Source organism: Podarcis gaigeae (genome assembly GCF_964106915.1).
Source record: "Podarcis gaigeae genome assembly, chromosome: 15".
Classification (NCBI taxonomy): Eukaryota; Metazoa; Chordata; class Lepidosauria; order Squamata; family Lacertidae; genus Podarcis; species Podarcis gaigeae.
Window position 1 is genome coordinate 2,358,956 of NC_139692.1, and position 24,286 is coordinate 2,383,241.

At 47.8% G+C, this 24,286-nt stretch overlaps 1 protein-coding gene across 5 annotated transcripts in view; it reads right to left on the bottom strand.

Annotated features, from left to right (window-relative positions):
* Positions 1-24,286, bottom strand: part of BIN3 (bridging integrator 3) — a 143,185-nt gene that overhangs the window by 71,857 nt on the left and 47,042 nt on the right. For 4 of the 5 annotated variants that reach the window (XM_083713805.1, XM_083713809.1, XM_083713807.1 and 1 more), the window contains one exon: positions 14,404-14,452. The exons of the other annotated variant lie outside the window; for it this stretch is intronic. In XM_083713805.1, the coding sequence (XP_083569931.1) occupies positions 14,404-14,452 (49 nt within the window). The remainder of the gene's footprint in view (positions 1-14,403; positions 14,453-24,286) is intronic. 5 annotated transcript variants of the gene reach the window in all.

Sequence of the window (24,286 nt, forward strand, 5' to 3'; positions counted from 1 at the left end):
TTGTGCACCATTAGAACTTGTTGTCATTTAGTCGTGTCCGACTCTTCGTGACCCCATGGACCAGAGCATGCCAGGCACTCCTGTATTCCACTGCCTCCCAGAGTTTGGTCAAACTCATGTTTGTAGCTTCGAAGACACTATCCAACCATCTCGTCCTCTGTCGTCCCCTTCTCCTTGTGCCCTCCATCTTTCCCAACATCAGGATCTTTTCCAGGGAGTCTTCTCTTCTCATGAGGTGGCCAAAGTATTGGAGTTTCAGCTTCAGGATCTGTCCTTCCAGTGAGCACTCAGGGCTGATTTCCTTAAGAATGGCTAGTTTGGACTTCTTGCAGTCTATGGGACTCTCAAGAGTCTCCTCCAGCACCATAATTCAAAAGCATCAATTCTTTGGAAATCAGCCTTCTTTATGGTCCAGCTCTCACTTCCATACATCACTTCTGGGAAAACCATAGCTTTAACTATACGGACCTTGGTTGGCAAGGTAATGTCTCTGCTTTTTAAGATGCTGTCTAGGTGTGTCATTGCTTTTCTCCCAAGAAGCAGGTGTCTTTTAATTTCGCGGCTGCTGTCACCATCTGGCTGCTGTCACCATCTGCAGTGATCATGGAGCCCAAGAAAGTAAAATCGCTCACTACCTCCATTTCTTCCCCTTCTATTTGCCAGGAGATGATGGGACCAGTGGCCATGATCTTCGCTTTTTTGATGTTGAGCTTCAAACCATATTTTGCGCTCTCCTCTTTCACCCTCATTAAAAGGTTCTTTAATTCCTCTTCACTTTCTGCCATCAAGGTTGTGTCATCTGCATTTCTGAGGTTGTTGATATTTCTTCCAGCAATCTTAATTCCTGCTAGGGATTCATGCAGCCCAGCCTTTCGCATGATGAATTCTGCATATAAGTTAAATAAGCAGGGAGACAAAATACAGCCTTGTCGTACTCCTGTCCCAATTTTGAACCAATCAGTTGTTCCATATCCAGTCCTAACTGTTGCTTCTTGTCCCACATAGAGATTTCTCAGGAGACAGATGAGGTGATCAGGCACTCCCATTTCTTTAAGAACTTGCCATAGTTTGCTGTGGTCGACACAGTCAAAGGCTTTTGCATAGTCAATGAAGCAGAAGTAGATGTCTTTCTGGAACTCTGTAGCTTTCTCCATAATCCAGCGCATGTTTGCAATTTGGTCTCTGGTTCCTCTGCCCCTTCGAAATCCAGCTTGCACTTCTGGGAGTTCTCAGTCCACATACTGCTTGAGCCTTCCATGTAGAATTTTAAGCATAACCTTGCTAGCGTGTGAAATGAGTGCAATTGTGCGGTAGTTGGAGCATTCTTTGGCACTTCCCTTCTTTGGGATTGGGATGTAGACTGATCTTCTCCAATCCTCTGGCCACTGCTGAGTTTTCCAAACTTGCTGGCATATTGAGTGTAGCACCTTAACAGCATCATCTTTTAAAAATTTTAAATAGTTCAGCTGGAATGTCATCACTTCCACTAGCCTTGTTATTAGCAGTGCTTTCTAAGGCCCACTTGACTTCACTCTCCAGGATGTCTGGCTCAAGGTCAGCAACAACACCACCTGGGGTATACGAGACATCCATATCTTTCTGGTATAATTCCTCTGTGTATTCTTGCCACCTCTTCTTGCTGTCTTCTGCTTCTGTTAGGTCCTTACCACTTTTGTCCTTTATTATGGTAATCTTTGTACGAAATGTTCCTTTCATATCTCAAATTTTCTTGAACAGATCTCTGATTCTTCCCATTCTGTTGTTTTCCTCTATTTCTTTGCATTGCTCGTTTAAGAAGGCCTTCTTGTCTCTCCTTGCTATTTTTGGAAATCTGCATTCAATTTCCTGTATCTTTCACCATCTCCCTCGCATTTTGCTTGCCTTCTCTCTCCCACTATTTGTAAGGCCTCGTTGGACAGCCACTTTGCTTTCTTGCATTTCCTTTTCATTGGGATGGTTTTTGTTGCTGCCTCCTGTATAATGTTACGAGCCTCCATCCATATTTCTTCAGGCACTCTGTCCACCAAATCTAAATCCTTAAACCTGTTCCTCACTTCCACTGTGTATTCATAAGGGATTTGATTTAGATTGTATCTTACCGGCTCAGTGGTTATTCCTACATTAGATTTCCTACTTTAGAACTAGTACAATCTAAATTCAGCCCTACGAGTGCTTAAATACATCTCCAATGCTACCTTATGTCGCGAAATTGGATTCTCTTAAGGATGATTTCCAAATGACATGGAAATGTGCAGTGATAAACGTAATGACAACTCTGGGCTTCACCCTACCCGACATGGGGTATGAACAAGCCAAAAAAACCTCCATCAAACAGCACCTGGAAGATACAGAATGCCAAGCAGATCTAGCCAGGTCCCTGAAATTTTTAATCAGTGAAACAAGAAGGCACCTCACCTTCCAGATGCCATATATAGCCAACCTTGAAATTCCAAAAGAGCGAAGGGCTTTCCCTCTGGCCCACTGCCAGGCCCCCCCTTCAGCCATCCAGGAAGCCGCTTTAAGAAGACACCATACGAGGAGAGGAAATGCCTCTGTGGCTCTGGGCACCTGGAAACAACAGAACATGCCTCTTTTCACTGCCAGTGCTATACAGATATACGAACTAGGTTCATCTTGCCTATGCTACATAAATTTCCAGGTTGCACAGATCAACTTTATACCTCTCTACTACTTCAAGATGAAAACTCAGTTGCTAGATTTTGCGCTGCCATGATGGATATCGTCAAAGGATGGTTTGCGCCACAAACTAGGCCCAAAATGCAAGACCCGTGCTCCTTCACGTTCCCTCGTTTGTCCTTGTTTCTATCTTTTTAAATATGTAGGATATAATCACCTTTTAATTACTAGTTTTTATCCCTTACCTGTTCGAAGTCTTATGGGTTCAGTTTATCCATATGTTTTATCTTATGCTGGTCTGTGATCTAAATAAAGTTTGATACCTGATACCACAAGCTACTCTGCCCCGCACATGTGTTGCATGTCACACCATGCCAACAAAGAAACATCTTGCCAATGCCTTTGTGCCCCTGGCCCCAGGAACACCCGTACGAAGCACTGATTGGCTAATGGTTGTCATGGTCTGTGAAGGGATGTCAGGCCCTTCCTTCCTTGTATAATATCTGCCACAGGAAATAGCCAAAGACCAAGAAGTAGCTCATGGCAAGGGGGCGGCGCAAGTTGGCAGCAGTGCAGAGCAGGGGTCAAAAAAGGTACTGGAGCGCCATTTCCTCGTGTTCTGGTTTTAAAAAAACCACCCTCTTTAACTCATAAGGGCTACTACACATCTGGGGATTTTAAATTAAAAAAAACAGACAACTGCTTATGTGTTAGAAGTTTGTACATTTATGCACAGTGCTGACAAAGTAGGTTTTGCCCCTCTCTCATAATGCTAAAAACCAAAGTCATTCTGTTAAATTGATAGTCAGTCTGTTTAGCACCAACAGAACAACTTCTTTAAACAATGCATGGTTAACATATGGAAGTCACTGACTACAGGATGTGGCAATGGCCACTACTTTTGAAGAAATAAGGCTATCAATTACTACAAGTTATGATAGCTAAACAGAACCCACATTTTCAGAGCCTGTAAGCTACTAAATGACAGTTTGTGGCAGGCAGGGGCAATGGGAGAGGGTTTTTGACTCCATGCCCTGGTGTGGCCTCCCTCGGTGTCTGGCGGGCGATTGCGGGAACCAGATGATGGACCAGACAAACACTTGGTCTCTTCTATTCTTACAAGAAGCTGTTCCCAAACAGACCCAATAGTGGATTCTCTGGATTCACAATGATTTGTATGGTGTTGTCCAAAGACTTAATGTTTTCTATTTTTACAAACGGTCAATTCAAAACTCATGAGGGAACAGGATTTCTGTCTTTTCCTCTTTTTAATGTAAGGCATTTAGGTAAGAGTCTACTGACCGGCTGCTCAGATGCATATCAGATTATTTTTTTATTCTTTCTTTTCCAGTCTGATAATCTGTGCTGGCTCCTAGTAGTATTTCCATGTATCTTAGAAAATGCATGTATCTTAGAATACATGCAAGAATACTTAGAAAAGTAGCCCTCTTCCTTCCCCACAGTTCAGCTCTGAGCTGTTTACCCAATTTGACATGTAACCAGCTGCCCACAGTTTTACCTGGACTTAGAGTTCTCTCATAAAAGAGAATGTGGTTTTGACTTTATGTCCTGTTCTATTGCCTTGGATGACGAAGCAGACAGCACTGGAGAGACCATGCTATTTTGTGTGTTTCATTTCCTATACACCTGATGTTCTGTTCACTTCTCTTTTCCATGAATAAATGTTTTCTCTACTTAAGGAAAACAGTCTGGAGTTTTGCCAAAGAGCACAGTTTGAAGGCATATGATGCATCAACTTTGCTGAAGTAAAACAGGTCAGGTCTGCTTAGTGCTTAGATGGAAATTCTAGATCAAGGGTAGGCAACCTGCGGCCCACGGGGGTCGTTTAACCGGCCCCCAAGCTGCCCCCAAGCCAAGCTGCCCTCTTGGCGAGTCCCCACGCACTGTGCTAAACCGGCGCGGGGACTCGCTTCCGCGGCGCCGGAAATCGCATCTGTGCATTTGCAGGCACCGGAAATCGCATTTCCGCAGAGGCAGACGCTGTGGGAAATCCGGCCCACAGAAGGATCTTTGCTGGAGTGAAGCGGCTCAGGCGAGGTAAACCTTGCCGACCCCTGGTCTAGATAATCCTGGGCACCTTGCTTCATGAAGTATATACACACAGGTCATAAATAAAAGACATAAGAATATAAGAAGAGCTGCTGGATCAGGCCAATGGCCCAGCTAGTCTATGGTTACCAGACTGTTTTCAAGGAATCCGGGGACTTTAAAAGTTTTTTTAAAAAATTCATGCTTTATTATTTTAGGAAAGGGTTGCCTGGAGTTCTTGACATTTTATTAGGGGGGGGGACCCCAAAGTTGTCGGGCGCAAACCATGACACAAGGCAGGCGGAGAAGCCCATCTACAAACACACAAAAGCCCAAAAAAAGAGGTTGGTGGTGGTAGGGGAGAGGGATCAAGCAAAGGCGCTTGCTGGTCTTGGGAAAACACGCATTAAAACACACACACACAAGGCTTCCCATAACCAGGAGACCCCTGGAGGGCGAGTGCAGTCTCTATGGAGATTCAGCTGGCGGCGGAGGTGTCTCATTACCAGAGGTGGACAAACAGTGAACTCGCACACAGCCCTCCTCACAAGAGAGGCTGCTGGTGTCGAAGGAGGCGCAGAGGGAGGGAGGGAGGCTCCATCTCCCGAGAATGTTTCAACCCCCACCCCCCGCGGGAGGGCAGCGTGGCACCGGGGACAAGGGGCGCCTCAGCGCCTTCCTCACCCCCCGTTAAACTCACCATCTCCGCAGTGGCTGTTGGAGGGAGAGGAAGGAGAGAAAGCAAAGGAGCCAGCCCACCTCCCCCCGTTTCCCCCCCAGCCCTCGCTATCGCGCCTCTTTGTTCCCGTGAGGAGAAGGCGTCGCTGTGCTCCATCTCTCCCTCTCTGTGTCGCAATGCAGCACAGCTCTTTTCTATGCTTCTCCTCCTCTTCTTCACCACCTCAGCACCTCGCTCCCCCCCAACTCGGGCGCGCAGAGCCGCGGGCTCTTCTGCTGTGGGCAGCTCTGCGCGAGTTCGGGGCGAGTGTTGATTGAGGAAGTTTAAACAGCCCCGCCCCCTGCCAGCAGATTGGCTGGCTGGAACTTTGACATGGCCGGGACCTCTGGTGCTGCTCACTGCCATGGCGCCCACCATGTTGCCTCACTGGGAGGCCCCAGGCATAAATCCAAGGACATTAATTAAAATCCGGGGACATTCCAGGGACAGATTGGTGAATCCGGGGACTGTCTCTGGGAACCGGGGACGCCTGGTAACCGTAATCTAGTCCAGCATCCTGTTCTCACAATGGCTGAAAAGTTGCCTGTAGGAAACCAGCAAGTGGGATTTGAGCACAAAAACACTCTGCCTTTCTGTGGTTTCCAGCAACTGGTTTTCGGAAACACTGCTGCCTTCCATTGTGGAGGCAGAGCAGAGCCGTCTTGGCTGGCAGCCATTGACAGCCCTTTCCTCCTCCATAAATTTGTATAATCCTCTTTCAAAGCCATCCAAGTTGGTGGCCATCACTGTCTCCTGTGCGAGGGAGTTCCACAGTTTAACTATGTATTCCGTGAAGAAGGACTGTCCTTTATCTGTCCTGAATCTTCCAACACTCAGCTTCATTGGATGCTCATGAGTCCTAGTGTTATGAGAGAGAGAGAGAGAGAGAGAGAGAGAGAGAGAGAGAGAGAGGGAGACCCCTTTCTCTTTCGAATTTCTTCATGTCATGAATCATTTTACACACTTCTAACACGTCACCTCTTACTCGCCTTTTCTCTAAACTAAAATGTTTAGGCACCCAGTGCATGGAGAGGGGAGTTGAGAACAAGCAGGCTAACTCTGCTGGCCTGAAGGAGGCCTCTGCAGGCAGGCAACTCTTCAGACAAGCACTGAGCCGTCAGTGTCAAGGATGGACGACCAGAGCTAATCTACTTATTTAGGAGACTGGGTGGTTGGCTTAGACAGCAACTTCTGCTTTAAGAAGTTTCAGGCGTGTGCGTGCATGCTTCTGTCTGGACCTACACAAGTAGTGGCAACAATCTGGAGTGAGATCCCAGTGCACAAATTGGTTAGCTCACTCCTGCTTCTTATAAACTCTTACTCTACATCAGCTCCTGGATCTGTGGCCCTGCTGCCTCTCTTATTCTGGCATAAACTACACAGAATCTTTCTTTCTTCCATTTGAAGGGTGTTTTTCAATGCAGGATTCCCTCACTTCCTTGTCAAGGCTCAGAGAATGGGGACCATTTCTGCAAAACCCACCTGGCAGCAGGTGGGAGGCTCTTCCCCAGGCATAAAGGTCTTTTGGCACAAAGTGGAGGAGTAAGCAGCTCCTTCCTTTTCAAGCATCTGCCGACTCCAATAACCCAGTCCCCACTGAAGAGCATGACATCACCACAGGGTGAGTTAGATGCCTTTCATGTAGCTGGCCCTGCAATGCAGCTTGAAATAGAGTTATAATCCCATCCAAGCTGCTGTTCAGGCATGTCCGCACAGGAGGTTCCCGGACTCCCACTTCTGCATTTCAGTGCACAATACAGTGCAAATTAAGATGTGGTGCTGGATTTGTTGTGCCAACATTGCCACTTCCCACATGTGGCCTTCCGTACCTGGATTTCCGGCATCTGCCATGCAAACTGTCTGCAATTAGGTGCCACTTAGCTTCTGACCAAGAGCAAATTGAATTAGCATGCCTAAAACTGGGGGAAAGCTAGAATGATGTTTGAAGGTTCCTACAGAGATATCCTCATTAATTTATTTAAAACATTTTTTTTATCCCGCCTTTCTGCGTAAGTACCCAAGGCAGTAGAATTATTCAGTAGAATAACTGAAATCCAGAAAAAAATGGTGCAAATGAAGACAGCAGCAGCAGCAGCAGCAAAATAATAAAGTTAGTAGGTTGACGGACTGGTGATAAGAGCACAGCAAACAAAATGTGTTTTACTAGTTGTCTAAAACAATAAGAGTGACTCTACTAATCAGAGAGTCTGGAAGGGGACTTCAAAGGCAGAATGCCACCATGTAAAATTTTCTCTCTCCAGATGACGTTCCTCTAACTTCTGGCTGATAGTGCCAAGGTTCAATCCCCGTATGGGATAGCTGCCTATTCAGGTTGAACTAGATGATCCGCAGGGTCCCTTCCAACCCTATGATGCTATGATGAGGACCTTTGGAAGGCAAATGGAAGAAGGCAGCCCTTGGGTTACAAAAAAAGCAGCACTTTTAAGTTTGCCAAGAAGCATAATGGTAGCCATTGATTTGTCACACCAGACTTGTATTTAGTGAACAAACATTTTTTAAATGCTGTAATAATTTTATATGCTGTATAAATATCTGAAAAAGACTTTTCCCTAAATGTCAAAAGCAGTTGAACCTAAATGACAAAAAATGTGCACTTGCTGTTGTTTGAAGATAACATTTAAAACTAATTCAGAGCTTTACTTGGACTTTATCTTTACTGTAATACTTGTGAATTTTACTGCAATGTTTGCAATTTAAAACTGTAAATTAGGACTACAGCAACCAGATAGAGCTTATACTTTTCTTACACTGTTTAGATTGTAATGGGAATGTCTTACAATTATAGTGTACTTTTCTTCCATTGTGGAATCCAAGGGAGTATACTTTTTATTATTATTAATTTCCATACTCCATCTTTACAACAGTGCGCTGAAGGTGGCCCTCATAGTTCTCCTCCTCCCTATTTCATCCTCATACCAACCCTGTGAGGTAGGTTAGGCTAAGAGTCAGAAAATGGCCCAGGGTCATCCAGTAAGCTTCATGGCTGAGATGTGACTTTGACACTGACCTCCCAGGTCCTTGGGTCATCACTGCACTGCACTGGCTCTCAGGCGTGGCCCCTGGAAGGTCTCCCAGATAACTGGCCAGACCCAGACAAGCTTTTCAAAGCAAGGCAGTTGCATTATTAACATTTAACATGCTAGGTTTAGCATGTTAGTATGCCTATACACATAAAGTTCAGATTTGGCTGTTACTGTATCCATTTTTATTGGTCTAATTTGACTCTTACCATGTTCATCATTTCTTCATACTAATTTTATGGAACAATGCACTGCTCGTAATAATTTTTTCCAATGGAAAATAATGCGGTCTGAAGACTTTCCACCGATAACATTGTATGTGACACATAAGAACAGCTGTTTTCTGAACTTCTCATCTGCAGGGAACCATATCCATATTCCAAGGCAAGTTCCAGGAATGTCTGGGTAATGTGCAGTGCCGATCAGGCCTATGTGACCTCATTATTGCCCTGCATACACCTGAACATAGCCAGAGCTCTCCCACAGCTATGCATTGCAGGGGCAGTTAAGTAGAGATTTGCAAGCTGTCTTTCAGACTGATCTTTTCATTGTAAGAAACTCTTGATAAGCTTCCCAGGAACACCAGGGTGCCCCCAGAACACAGTTGGGAAAGCACTGCAGAGGAAGGTGCTTCCAGGAGTGTTTACAAAACAAATGCTCAGATGCTTCCCATTGAGACTCCACAGGTAAAGATGCACACCAAATTCACTCCCAACAGACTGATTCATGACAAGGCAGCACAGCACAGTGGCACTGAGAGCCCTGCTCTGCCTAAGTGACAGCCGCTCTATTCAGAGGAAGAAGAGATTAGTCTGTCTGGAATTGGATTTGGCCAGGTTAAGGTGAATGCAACACTGTGGTGCATCTGAAGGGCTAGAAATCAAATCAATTCACGTCACTGCCCAGTATATTGTATAGTATTGGAGTTTACTCTGACCATGAAGTACTGAACTACTGTTGACACTTTGCCCTTCCTGGCAGCAAGCACTGAAGTATGACTAACATCTCCTGCAGATGAATACAATCATCTTCTAAAACAACTGCTACAAAACCATATTTGTATCAGAAGGGGTTCTCCTCACCAACCTGAAGAAGCCTGGTGAGCCAAGTCTCTCATTCTCCCCACACTAGAAGTCAGATTGCTCTGGACAGTTCATTTGGCAGCTAGACTCCTTTAGCAACCCCACAGCTGCCTAAATGTGCATGTGTTTCTGATCTACATTTGCAAGTGGGAAAGCCTCTCCAACAATCCACTTTTCCCTCTGATCAACAGTGGATTCAGATCCAGAGATGCCTCACCTTCCCACTTCCTGAAACATTCTCCGGAGGCCAACATCTGGAATGTGAAAGCACAGTAAAACTGATATTCCAGCCTACCACCGCAGTTCCCAGAAAGCCTGCACAGATGGCCTTCTTGTTAGTTTCTGTTTGCCACTGAGCAGTGCTTTGGAGTCACAAGACTCTGTTTACATTCCATACTGTTGGAAGTCTCACGGGAGACGGGAGACGGATGTGACGTACTGGTTTCCTGTTCCTTTGTTGTTCGGTTCCTCTCTGCTTTCATAGAGAGAGGATGATTTCTTTTCTGTCTGCCTAGCTTAGAAAATAAAGCTTTGCAATGTAGCCATAAATCTCATCACTTCCGTGTGCTGCTTTGATTCTCTGCTGGAGAATCACGTTGGAGGCGATTCCGAAGGACTTGGCCTGAGGAAGATGAGCTTTATCAGCTTGGCCGAGCGGAGATCCCGACACTTACTTCAGTCCACAATAGACAGGAAAACTAGGAGATCTAAGTAGCAAAGCCACAAAGCAAACAGATGCCATTTTATAGTTGGTTTTAGATTGTGAAAAGGTATCTGAAAAGCATGTGCTTTCCTGACACTTCTTTGCCTCTGAAGAGATGAGTTCTTGTTATGATTAAAGAGCATAAAAATAACTTTTCTGGATTACAGCAAAGGTCCATCTACTCCACCATTTCATTTTCAACAGAAGCCAGTCAGACATCCCTGGATGCTCACTAGCTCACCACCACATCAGTGCCCAAAGGTCAAAAGGTACACTGTTTTGTCATGGAGGTTCCATGTAGCTTTCATACTCATGGATGGGCTTACCTTCCATAAAACTGTTCAAATCCTTTATTAAGGCATCTAAACAGCTGGCCATCACCATGTCTTGTGAGAGTGAGTTCTACAAATCAATGCTGCATTACAGAAATAAGTGGACTCAGAAATAGGACTCAGGCAACAATTCATGGCAGAATTATATTGCTGCTACTGCTGCTTCTTTTTCTTAAATTACAAGGTTGGTGGATTAGGACAATGCTGTGGATGTAGTGTATCTTGATTTCAGTAAGTCCCCCAAAATATTATTGTGGAGTACTGTGTCCAGTTCTGGCACCACAGTTTAAGAAGGATATTGACAAGCTGGAATATGTGCAGAGGAGAGTGACCAAGATGATAAAGGGTATGGAAACAGAGGTTGGGTGACCAGCTGTCAGCAGTGTTAGAAACTGGGATAACAACAGCAACAAACAAACAAATGATGATGATGATGTATTTATACCCCACTCATGGCTCCTGGAACCTAAATTATGGGTGCAAAAAGGCTACTTGCCTTTCTTTCAGTTCAGCTGCACTTCCTATTTATTTTTTCAAAATGCATGAACTATTACACAATTCACATCAGTGAAACATTATTAATATCCCTTTTTTATTAGCAATTCTTAACCCGACACCACAAACAGAAATGGGGCTCAGTCTCTGCAATTCTTCCAGCTGATCGCTTTTTCCTACTTACAAACAACACCTCTGTTACGTCTTATAAATATAAAATCCAGTTCACATGTGTAGTCCTTCATATACATTTTTTGTTCCAGACCTGGTGTGCTGAGAGAGTTCATTACTTTCTTCTATTGTTCAGTTCCTTGCAGTGTTTATCTGGATGGTACAAGGTCACATTCCATTCCTTTCACTGTTTACAGACTGGCATACGAGCCACAGCTCCAAATAACTCACAGGCTGCACTTCCAGGCTTCTGTCATTAAATTCCCCTCTGGAGTTCTTTCTCGGCACCCAGTTAAGAGCAAGATCCTTTCTCAAATTCAGCCTCTTTTCTGCATCTGTTTGGCTACAGATCATTCCCCCCCCCCCCAGCATTCCTCCGACAACACACCCGTCCAGAAATGGTCGTAGATAAAATCCATTTAGCCTCGATCGAGGGATGGGCCATAGCAAAACCTTATTAAATTCCTTATTGAGCATAAATCAAAAGCCTTCCCCCTCTTTTTCAAAGTGTCAGACAGAGTAACAAAGCAACAGCTACACACGTCTCTTTCATTGTGTACGGAGGACAAGAAAAGGAAAGACCATTTGAAAACCATTAGCAAACACCACCTTGCTCCTCCTCCTCCTTTTCCCAGCTGTTGTAAAGATTCTCAAGCTTCAGAAAAACATTCAAATACCTTCAGAGAGCCAAGCGCAGTCCTTTTGGCAGCTGATTAATTGCAGCCTATTAGCATATGTTGGTCCAGGAGCATGTCTTGATTAAAGCCAATTGTCCAAATTAAGGAGGAACCCTCCACAAATCATGCCGGTAACGGAGGCTCATCCACGGCAGGGACACACTCCAGGTCGCTCCCGCTCTGCCTTTCAAGTTGGCAGACACAGGATTGTGTGGCACTGTGGGATGCAGTGAACTCCCCAGACCCCACTGAGGAGCATCACAAGGATTCAGGCCTCATAAATCCTCCCTTTCCCCTGCCTGAACTTCCTCGCAGCCCACAGAGGGCTGCAAAGAACAACTGCCATTGACTCGTGACATAGCCAGAAACCAAATTAAACTGGCTCTTAGCACTGAAGGAAAGTAGAAGTTAAAGATACATCAGGAGTTGCCTTAGATCAGATGTGGGGAATGTTTGGCCCTCGAGACATTGATGAACTGCACCTCCCATTAGCCCCAGCAAGCACAGTCAATGGCCAGGGATGATAGGAGCTGTAGTTCAGCAAACGTCTGGAGGACCAAATGTTACCCACAACTGCCTTAGACCATGCAAAACCACTTGTCCATCCAGACCAGCATTGTCTGCTTTGGCGGCAGGTCTCCGTAGTCCCAAGCAGAGAGGGAACTTCATATCATCAACTATAGGGTGTTTTTAATAGGAGATGCCAGCAACTGATCCTGTGAGCTCCTGCATGCAAAGCAGGTGCGTTATCACTGAGCTGCTCAAACTTGTTGATACATAAAACATAAAATCTGTTCGCTAGCATCAGGTTTTATGCAATGCAGGACTAGCTGCCTTTGCATTGAACAATTTCCTCCCATTTTAGCTGATGCAACTGCTGTAATAATTTTATCCAAGCACCGGGAGCACAATTTTCTCTCTTGTTGCCAGTTTCTTGATATGCTGATAAAGGGTTCAGGGACATTATAGTTCCAAGCTGACCAGGTGAGATGTCAACTGATTGAGATGTTTCTGAGCAGCTTGTCTCAGAAAAGCCGGTGGAAAGGGCCTTGCTGTCTCTATGGCACCATTTGCCACCATAGTGCCTTCCTAGCTGTGGCTGTAGCCCAAAACATGTGGAGAGCACCATGGTGGCATAGACGGTTCTATGTAATAGTCAAATTAATATAGTGGCACTTCGGGTTAAGTACTTAATTCGTTCCGGAGGTCCGTACTTAACCTGAAACTGTTCTTAACCTGAAGCACCACTTTAGCTGATGGGGCCTCCTGCTGCTGCCGCCGCGCCGCCAGAGCACAATTTCTGTTCTCATCCTGAAGCAAAGTTCTTAAGTGATCGGAGTCTGTAACCTGAAGCGTATGTAACCCGAGGTACCACTGTATGTTGTAGCTGGACATCCTTGTGCCCATGGCCCCTCCTCCATCCAAAGTGGGAACAGAAAAGCTGCCTCTCTGGAACTCTGAGACCTGCTACCACAGTCTTTTCACAACAGGTCATTAGGATGAGGGTTGGTGGAGAAGTAACAACGAAACCTTCATGTTACCTTTCTCTCACCCCATCTCCCAAAATGCCTCAAGAAACAGCTTGGAGACTTTCACCCATGTAATATTTCTTTGCATCCCAAGGCATTAGTGTCAATGGTTAAGTAGATGCTCCACAGATGAAGGATAAGGAATGCTAGTCTGTACAAAGGATTACCTTGCCAGAACAGAGACAAAGCCAGTGTCCGCTGTCACCCCAGCATTCAGGGACACTTGCATTAAAGACAGGTAAATGCAGGTTAATTCAGAGATAACCATCATGACCCACAACAGTTTGCATTGCACAAAAGATATCCTGCTGAGAAAAGGCTATGCTATGGCCAGTTGCAAAAAACCAACCAACCTAACTAACTAACTAACAAAAAACAGCACTTCAGGAAATTCAGACTTGCCAGAAAGTGAAAATGCATTTGTGAGTGTGTTTTAAAATACCTTTTAAAGCTAATGCTCTGCAGCCCAAATTAATTCATGCCGGGGCACTAAGCATTTCAGCTTCCTCCAATAAGCCTTCCTTTGGAAATGGTTATATTCAGCAATACGAACCACTCCCCCTTCTCCATCTGCTCAGAAAAGATGAACAAACAAGCCATTGCTGAAGGAAGGAAGGAAGCATGTTCAGCCATCTCCTAGGAAAACCATGCCAGAGTGAGAAGAGCCCCTCCTCCCAACACACACACAAGAGTAAAGAAAAGGGGGAAGGCGGCCGGGGGGGGGGGGGGAGAAAGCACAGATCCCAGATACCAAAATAATCCACTCTGTATTGAGACTCCCCCTCACTCATAGGAACTGAGTGGTGGTCAAAGACAGAAAAGACAGAAGCAAATTCAGCTCACTCATGTTTTCCCCTCCCCCACACACAAACAACATATTAAAAACTGGGACCAGTTAATATGCTGGCTTGAGTCATCAGCCATATGATCAAAGACTGGATCTAAAAAAGGGGGAATTGGTTTACTCACTGTCTTGGGTACAATCTGTTTCTTAGGCTGCCCAATCTTGAACGGAATCCTGGATTGGGGAGGGAGAGAAAAGCAGCAGGAATAAGTACTTATGTAAACAAGCAAGGATAGCAGCTATCAGATAATATGCCACATCAAGGAACGAAATCTTCCTCCTCAAGTGACTTTTTGAGGGAGTAAGTGCCACAGGTCACAAAGCAAGATGTAAAAACAGAGTCACTGATTTCTTTGCACCATGCATCAATTTCTCCCCTCACCACTGACAAGCCAGTCCTCCACAGCAAACCTTTTCCTTGCTGTGAGTAGATAAAAAGAACCCCTGACCATTAGGTCCAGTCGTGACCAACTCTGGGGTTGTGGTGCTCATCTCGCTTCACAGGCCGAGGGAGCTGCTGTACGGGTCATGTGGCCAGCAAGACTAAGCCGCTTCTGGCGAACCAGAGCAGTGCACGGAAACACCGTTTACCTTCCCACCGGAGCGGTACCTATTTATCTACTTGCACTTTGACGTGCTTTTGAACTGCTAGGTTGGCAGGAGAAGGGACCGAGCAACGGGAGCTCACCCCGTCGCGGGGATTCGAACCACCGACCTTCTGATCAGCAAGGCCTAGGCTCTGTGGTTTAACCCACAGCGCCACCCGCATCCCTTTGTGAGTGGATAGGGGTAGCCTAATAACATAAATATGAATGCTGCAGGCCGGAGGCATTTTTGGCAGACTAAGTTTCTAAACAATTTAAGTTGAAAAGCAAATTGCAAGAGTAAAGAAATAAAACCACCACAAATGTTTTGATAGGGAAAGAAACAGTGAGGAAAAGAAAAATGCAATGTATCTTTTAAAAAAGCAAAAATACTCGAAAGCTGTTGATACGGATCGGAAAGGGGGGGGGTACCTTCTTTGCCCCTCTCCCTTGAACAACCGAGGCGATGACCTCAAGGGTATCCCCGTTCACCCACCCTCAGTTCCCCTCACCGTCGCACAAGCACCACACCTTCCCCAGAGCCCCTTTCTACCACGAGCGAAATAAGCTCGAATATATGAATGTATTCTCTTATCTTTTCCTATGGCTATTTGCGCTCCATACTCAGAACGAGTAGACCGGGCGCTCCTGTATCTCCGCTTATTCCTATGGCTGCGTCCTGGCCAATCACAGCCATGCATTCGTCCTGCAGGAGCTAGCTCAGGCAGCTTTGCACGCCTCATTGAACCTACTGACAAGCTGTTGACGGCCCCCCACTGTGAGAACAATGGATCCGAAACTGGAGAACTCGTAAAACTGTCAAAATGTATCCATTCCTGTTACAATGTATCCATTTTGTTTCCGCTTTTGATTACCAATACCAAATAGACCGAATCACATAGGAAACCTTTGGAAATTCACATAAAATCAACCACAACTCCGATTTCTTTGCTCTTGGTGTCATTCAACTCAGCCCCTTCTGGACTCCATGATGTGATCCCTACTTCCATAATCCCCGGAGCGGCCAGGCACGTACACAGGAACTTCTTAATCCTGTCAGATCGCTTCGCATAACCCTTTCCCCGGGCAATACCAGGTGGCAGACGATGCATATCTATGGCCCTTTGTCCTGCCACCACCGGTACTTGATAAATGATTGTCTATGTGTATTTCTCGCTCTACATATTTCCCCCTCCCTTGTCTCAAATGTAAATGAGTGTAACCCCACCTTTTCTCTGAGACACTCATGACGTGTGTAATATATTCATGATGCAATCCGTGAAACCCAACCCTCCCATAATGAATTCATGACGTTTCGTGCACTGTATTCTGGGACTTGGAGGGAACTTTTAAAAGTTTATGTCGCCCCACTCTCGGGGTTCAATCTCGTCTTGAACCTGTTGGCCAATAAACTTGGATCTTCGGCAGTTTGCTCCTGTCTCCGGCTGAGCTTCTTTCTTCCGCAAGAATCCACGGACTCTGTCCGATTGGCTGGGTGGCAGGGTAAATACGCACCCAGATTTCCGTAACAGCTTGGCGCCCAACGTGGGGCATTGAGCGGTTCTCCCGAGCTGCTGACCGGGGGCCCCGAGATCTTCAGCCGGCTCCGGGCCACTTTGCCTGGGAAGACCCTACTGGGACCTCCGGCCATCTTCCGGGCGGTAATCGAAAGCCCCAGGAGTTCAGCCGGGGAGCAAAAGGGATCCAGCCGGCTTATTCATCGATCCCGGGATCGGATCAACACAGAAGACTCGTGAGTATAGGAAAGAAATCCAGTGCACTGGTGGGAAAGGGGGTGGAATTCTCCTGGCAACCGAATTCTCTGCCCTCCTCTCTATCGCTTCTTCTCACCTTTCTCTTGGTCCAGTTAGCGAGAGAGACCGTGGACCGCCGCTCGACCCGAAAAGGGGGTTCTGAGCTCTATCCCTTTCTCTAAACTCTCCAGCCAGCCGCACCAATTGGGAGCCCGAAGGGTAAGACGGAGAGACCCGACTTGAAAGATAGCCGACTCTCCGCAACGGGCATCCCAGTTGAAAGCAAGGGGTTGGAGCTCTTTTTCCGATCTTCCCGAGCGTCCTTTCTAGGGGGCAGGAAGTGGTCTTGCTTTCTATCCTAATCCCAGCCGCACCGGTCGGACTACGTACCCCGTGTACCGTAAGCCCGCTTCCGAAAGCAAGGGGGATTTTCGATCCGAAATTCTATCCAGGGACGACCCGATCTGGCACCGCATGGCGCGGGCGTTCAGTAGGGCCCCTTTTCCTGAGAGTGATCGATAGGTAGGAGGTTGCCAGGGGGGGAATAGCCCATGAGGAATTGGGCGGGACCGGCAGAGTGGAAAGGGACCCCAGATTACTGGTTAAGGAAATAGGAAAAGGAAATAATACCGGATAGCTAGAGCTCTTTAAACTCTCTAAGGAAGTTGCCAAGCGACTAGAGGCCACTCTTATACTGCAAGCCCTTTATTGGCTCACCAAACTTTACCGACCCCTATCCCTCTCTCCTCTTTCTTGTCTAGACACGCGTGAAATATACTATGGGTACCCAGGCTTCCAAAAACGAGCGGGCTCACTCTGGGAGGAAGGCTTCCAGAAAGCCATCCCGATCCCAGAAGGATCCCGACTCTCCTCTCCAATTTGTTATCACACATTGGAAGTCGATTCCTGGCCACGAGTTATTATCTAAAGAAAAGTTAGAGGACCTCTGCTCTGAGATCTGGCCCGCCAGTACCACCTCGGCTAAACCTGAATTGCGCTGGCCGACAGGGGGTTCGTTCAATGAAGAGCGCTTGAACTATTTAAAGAAATACTTAATGGAAGAAAAACCTCGCCAGTTGGAATACCTGGCTGCCTTCGAGGCCGTAAGGAGAGTGCTCCAAGCCCCGAAGGGAACAACTTCTTATCAGCTACCTATAATGAATCCCGGGCGACAGCAGATGCCCCCCCCTTATGAAGACGAAGATATACAGCAGGCCCTGGTTCACTTTTACTACCAAGGACCACCGCCGTCTGACAGCGGTTCGAGTAGCGATGGAGAAGGGGGGGAAGGGACTCAAGACAGTAGAAGAGTCACAAGGCTACAAGCCAAGAAGGACCAAAAGGACCTCGGGTTTACTAAAACTAAGGACTCTGGACAGGCTAAACCCAAAGACCCCGGGCAGACCAAAGCTAAAACCCCTTCCTCAATGCTTCACAACACCATTGAAGATCCCGCCCCAAACAGAGATAGAGATCTCCCCTCCGAACCTTGTGGGTCTACGGCAGAGTCCCTGAACTATAACCAAGGAACCCCAGGGCCTTCTGACCAAGTGAGCTCTACTGTGAGCTCTACCGCGATCCAAATGCCTCTAAGGGCTTTGCCGATCCCGCCTCTCTCACCTGACGGAACCCCAAGAATGGTGTATACGCATCATCCCTTTTATACTTCGGACCTCGTAACTTGGTCCAACCAGATGCCCTCCCTGAGGGACGATCCGGACAAATGTCACCGCCAGATCAGCGCAATCTTTTCCACCCACAATCCTACCTGGGCAGATGTCCATGTCCTTCTGAATGCCCTCTTTAACGAGGCAGAGAAGGCGGACATCCTGGCTAAAGCCGGGGAAGCTATAGAATCGCCCGATTACCAGAGGGGACGGCCCCAAGGATTGCAGGCGCTCACCGCACAATGTCTCCGAGTAGAACCTACATGGGATTATAACACGACAAACGGGATCTGGTGCTTAAAATTATTTAAGAAAGCCATTCTGGACGGCGTGAAGGCTGCAGGTCAACGCACCGTTAATTGGACCAAAGTCCAAACGGTAATGCAGGGACCAAACGAACACCCTTCTGATTATTATACGAGATTGGTCTCTGCCATCAAGACCTGGGGGGGGATAGACCCCGAGAATCCACAACATGAAGTAATCGTTAAAGGCTTCTTCAAGGATCAGGCCTGCCCAGATATTAGGAAAGCCCTGAACCTTCAAATTGGATACGATGGAAAAAGTATAAATGAAATCTTGTCCATTGCGAAATCCATCTACAACTCTCGAGATGAAAGAAAGAAAAAGGAGAGTAAATCCGAGGTCGAACAGATCTTGGCCTTGAGCATGGAGACTACCTATGGCCCTAACCGAGGTAGAGGCCTCAACCGAGGAAAGGGGGTCCGGGGAGGAGGACCTCCTAACCCCTATAGGCAATGGGGACCGGGGACTGGAGGGTGTTACTACTGCCAGGAAGAAGGTCACATAAAAAGATTCTGCCCTTACCTAAATACGTCAACCTACGGGGGGCACGAATCCAAGTCCTTCTCTGCTCGAGCCAGCCACCCTCCTTTCCCCCCGCAACCCAACGTAACCCCAGGGTACACCAACCACCAACCGGCGACTTATGCTCCACCAACGCCCTCGAACCCGACGCCTCAAACCCGACCCCAGTCAGGACCCCGGACCCAGATGACAGCCATAGACCAGTCTGCTCACCCTTGGGCGAATGCCACTGCGCCTCCCTTGCATCCTCCAAACCAACCACCTCCCGATGATCAGGACACTTATTGACAATTAGAAGGGGATCCCACTCAGACCCAAACCATCTGCCCCGTCCTTGCACTGTCACCTGAGGACCCGGTCTGCACTATTGAGATTGACGGCCACCCCTATCAATGTCTGTTGGACACAGGGGCTACTTATTCCACCCTAACCAACAGCCACCTGGAACCAGGGACAGTGACCAAGAAAGTAATGGGACTGGACGGGATACCCCGCACTTGCCCGCTCTCGCGACCGGCTAAGGTCACCCTCGGACCATTACTAGCGGAACACACTTTCCTTTTAACAAGTAGCCCTGTCAATCTCCTCGGCAGAGACCTCCTCTGCAAACTTAACGCCACCATTAAATGCTCCTCCGATGGCATTTACCTACATATGCCAGGGGACTCTATTCCCATGTTCCAAGGTATCGTTCAGGAATCTAAAGCGGATCGACAGTTTCCCGAACTCCCTCTTGACCTAGAAACCGACTTGCCCCCCTCCCTATGGGGCACTGAATCAACCTCAGTCGGGCTCTTACTCTCCGCCACTCCAGTCAAGATCACGTACCGAAGTGACCTACCCTTCCCGTGTACCAAGCAATACCCTCTGCCCAAAGAAGCCATAGAAGGTCTAACACCCATGATTGAGGACTTCCTCGAAAAGGGGATCCTAGTCTCGTGCGCTTCACCCTGTAATACTCCAGTTCTCCCGGTCAAGAAACCCGCTAAAGAAGGGGAACCTATACGGTACCGTTTTGTGCAGGACTTGAGATTAGTGAACCAATTCGTAATACCACGACACCCAGTAGTGGGAAACCCGAACTCCCTCCTAAACGCAATTCCAGCGGGAACGACTTGGTACTCCGCTGCGGACCTGTGCTCCGCCTTCTTCAGTATACCCCTGGACCCGACCAGCCAATTCCTCTTTGCATTTACCTGGGGGCCCGGTCAACTAACTTGGACCAGACTTCCCCAAGGCTATGTAGAGTCGCCCGCAATTTTTTCGGCCATATTACATCAAGACTTAGAGGACATCCATTTACCGGCTAGCTCCACCTTACTCCTTTACGTGGATGATATTTTATTGTGTTCTACCACTGAAGAGGCGTGTAAGATAGATACTAAACACCTCCTATCAGAACTGGCAAAGAAGGGACATAAGGTGTCCCCAAAGAAACTCCAATATTGTAAACAAGAGGTCAAGTATCTGGGACACATCCTGGGTGTAGGGACCCGAAGTCTAGCCACTGACAGGATTGAAGCAGTCACTAAAATCCCTCTCCCAAAAACGAAACGACAGCTGCGCGGCTTCCTTGGCATGGCCGGCTTCTGCCGAGCATGGATCGCTGGTTACAGCGAAATAACGAAGCCCTTAACTGTTATGACGCGTCAGGACCACCCAGACACTTTGGTCTGGGAAGAGGAAGCTTACAACTCTTTTGAACGACTAAAACGGGAACTCAGATCCGCTCCTGCCCTAGGATTACCCGACTACCGAATCCCGTTCAACCTATTTATTCACGAGCAAATGGGAGTAGCCTCCGGTGTCCTAACCCAACCCTTCCGCGACCAAGAGAGGCCAGTAGCATATTACAGTCTGCAACTTGACAACACTGCTAAAGGGGCTGTCAGTTGCCTGAGAGCCATTGCAGCCGCTGCAGTCCTCCTCGAGAAGGCTCAAGAAACAGTTCTCGGCCATGAAATCACCCTTCACGTCCCCCATTCGGTCTCAACCCTCCTAACTCTAAAAGGATGCCACCATTTCTCAAACTCACGCCTCAACCGGTACGAAGCCCTCCTCCTAACCCCAACCAATGTTACCATTAAACGTGTCAACTCGCTAAACCCCGCTACCCTGCTACCCCTTCCCGATGATGGCACCCCACATCATGACTGCACCACCATAGTCCGGCAAGCTGAAAAGCCTCGTGAAGACTTAGATCATCTTCCCCTAGAGAATCCCGACCTAATACTATATACTGACGGCAGCTCTAAAGTAATCGACGGGGTTAGAAAGACTGGGTATGCAGTGGTCACCGACTTCGAAGTACTAGAATCAAACCCAATCAACTCCCAGTACAGTGCCCAAGCCGCTGAGTTAATCGCGCTACTGCGTGCCTGCGAGATAGGTGAAGGGAAGCGGGTAACCATTTATACCGACAGTAAATACTGTTTCGGCCTGGTACACACAACCGGTCAAATTTGGCTCCAGAGAGGCTTTCTAACCGCCGCCGGGTCTCAAATCTCGCACGCCGCCCTAGTTGAGCGACTTCTCACGGCGATCCATTTACCTGCCGCTATAGCCGTCGTCCACTGCAAAGCCCATACCAAGGGTAGGGACTCAGTTTCTAAAGGAAACAGACGAGCCGACAAAGCCGCACAAATGGCTGCCCTACGCATTCCTAACAATGAATCCGAGTTTCAAGCCCTCCTGCTACCATCAGACCTAGACCTTACAGAAATTTACAAATCTGCCCCAGAGGATGAAAAGGCTATGTGGGAATCGATAGGTGCCACCGAACAACAAGGCATCTGGGTCCTCCCCGATGGAAGAACCGTCCTTCCAAAGGCCTGGACTCCAAAAGTAGTGAGGATTCTTCATCAGCGGACACATTGGGGAAAAGGGAGATTAATGGAACATGTAATTAGATCTTGGTATGCACCCGGGATAGCTGCTGCCGCAGCAGCAGCATCAAAGAATTGCATTACCTGCCATCGCTTCAATCCGAAGCGTGAACCCAGGAGGCCACCGGGAGCCAGACCATGGGCCTTTGTCCCTTTTGAGAATTTGCAACTTGACTTTATTGATCTGCCCCAATGCCAAGGCTTTAAGCATGCTTTGATTATAGTGGACCAATTCTCCTCGTGGGTGGAGGGATTCCCTTGCCGAAGAGCTACCGCATCCGTAGTTGCCAGGGCCCTCCTACAGGATATTATTCCCCGCTATGGCATACCCCGACGCCTTGACAGCGACAGGGGAACCCACTTTACTGCAGAAGTGGTGCAATTAGTTGCCAAGACACTCCAAATTAGATGGGATCTCCACACCCCGTACCACCCACAATCCTCTGGCCAAGTAGAGCGCATGAACCAGGAAATAAAAATACAGTTGGGCAAACTTTGCAAGCTCACTGGCCTAAAATGGGTGAATGCACTCCCACTGGTCCTTCATAACATCCGCAGCGCCCCAACCGAACGTTTGAAACTCTCTCCATTCGAACTTTTATTCGGGAGGCCTCCTCCCGTCTACAACACTTTATTCCCACTCTCAGAACTGGAGCTAGGAGAAACAGAACTTACTAATTATGTTATTCAGCTCCAGACACAATTACAACGTCTCCACCACTACGCGGCCATCGAGGGACAAAACCTGCCCATCGACGTCCATGCTCACTCCTTCCACCCTGGTGACTGGATTCTCGTCAAGGTCTACCAGAAAGAACCACTCCAACCCGCGTGGGAAGGCCCCTACCAAGTACTCTTGACCTCGCCAACCGCCGTGAAAGTAGGTGAGAAGTATTCTTGGTTACATCATACTAGATGCAAGTCCTCACCCCCTCCACAGGAGACGGAAGAAAGCAACGGTGAGGACTTCACATTTTCGACTCCACCTACTCCACCGACCTCATATATTGACGACGACGCTCAACAGACCGGACCAGCAGATCGGGGCCAAGGTCGGGCTCAACAGACCGGACCAGCAGATCGGGGCCAAGGTCGGGCTCAACAGACCGGACCAGCAGATCGGGGCCAAGGTCGGGCTCAACAGACTGGACCAGCGGATCGGGGCCAAAGTCGGGCTCAACAGACCGGACCAGACACCGCGACATCCAACTGGACGTCCGAAATCATCCCAGATACCAACACCATTAAGCTACGTTTCAAACGCGGTGACAGCCGCGTTTGACAGCTTCCTTCGTTTGACAGCCTCGCTTTTGACAGTTCATCTGACAGCTTCATTTGACAGCTCCATTTGACAGCTCCGTTGACAGCTTCCTTCGTTTGACAGCTTCGCTTTTGACAGTTCATCTGACAGCTTCATTTGACAGCTCCATTTGACAGCTCCGTTGACAGCTTCCTTCGTTTGACAGCCTCGCTTTTGACAGTTCATCTGACAGCTTCATTTGACAGCTCCATTTGACAGCTCCGTTGACAGCTTCCTTCGTTTGACAGCCTCGCTTTTGACAGTTCATCTGACAGCTTCATTTGACAGCTCCATTTGACAGCTCCGTTGACAGCTTCCTTCGTTTGACAGCCTCGCTTTTGACAGTTCATCTGACAGCTTCATTTGACAGCTCCATTTGACAGCTCCGTTGACAGCTTGCTTCGTTTGACAGCCTCGCTTTGCAGCCCTCATTCGTTTGCCCCACACGCATCTACACCATGAATCTGGCCTACGCCGTTCTTCTTCTCGCCGCCATATCCTGGGTCACTCTCACATCATCAGACCACTGCACAGGGTTGCAAACAGACTATCACTTCTTGGACTATCATGAGGTCGAGACGGGAAGGTCTAACCCTGATCGAATGGGGGACTTTGATTTCTGCCTTCCAGAGTCTCGAGTCTTACTGCGCCATTCTTTAGTACCCCGACTCGCCAACGACGAATACTGGGAACTTTTCGTCCGAAACAAGGACCTGCGCCGTATCGGGTCCGCGGCCCTCACTCTTGACCACTCCTCTTACCGGCTGACCTGCCAAAACGGGACTTATCTTCTCTACGCCAACGGAGAGATCTCCCACAACCCGAACTGGACCGAAATCGAGATAGGAGGGCCTCCCACGTTTATACGGACTCAAATCACCCCTCTGGAAACTTGATTTTCGGGTTCCAGTGTCTCCTCTCCACCCCAGAAACCCGGAAGTCTCAACTCCAGGGACTCTGCCTGCGACGATTCTGCTGCTTATGGAACCT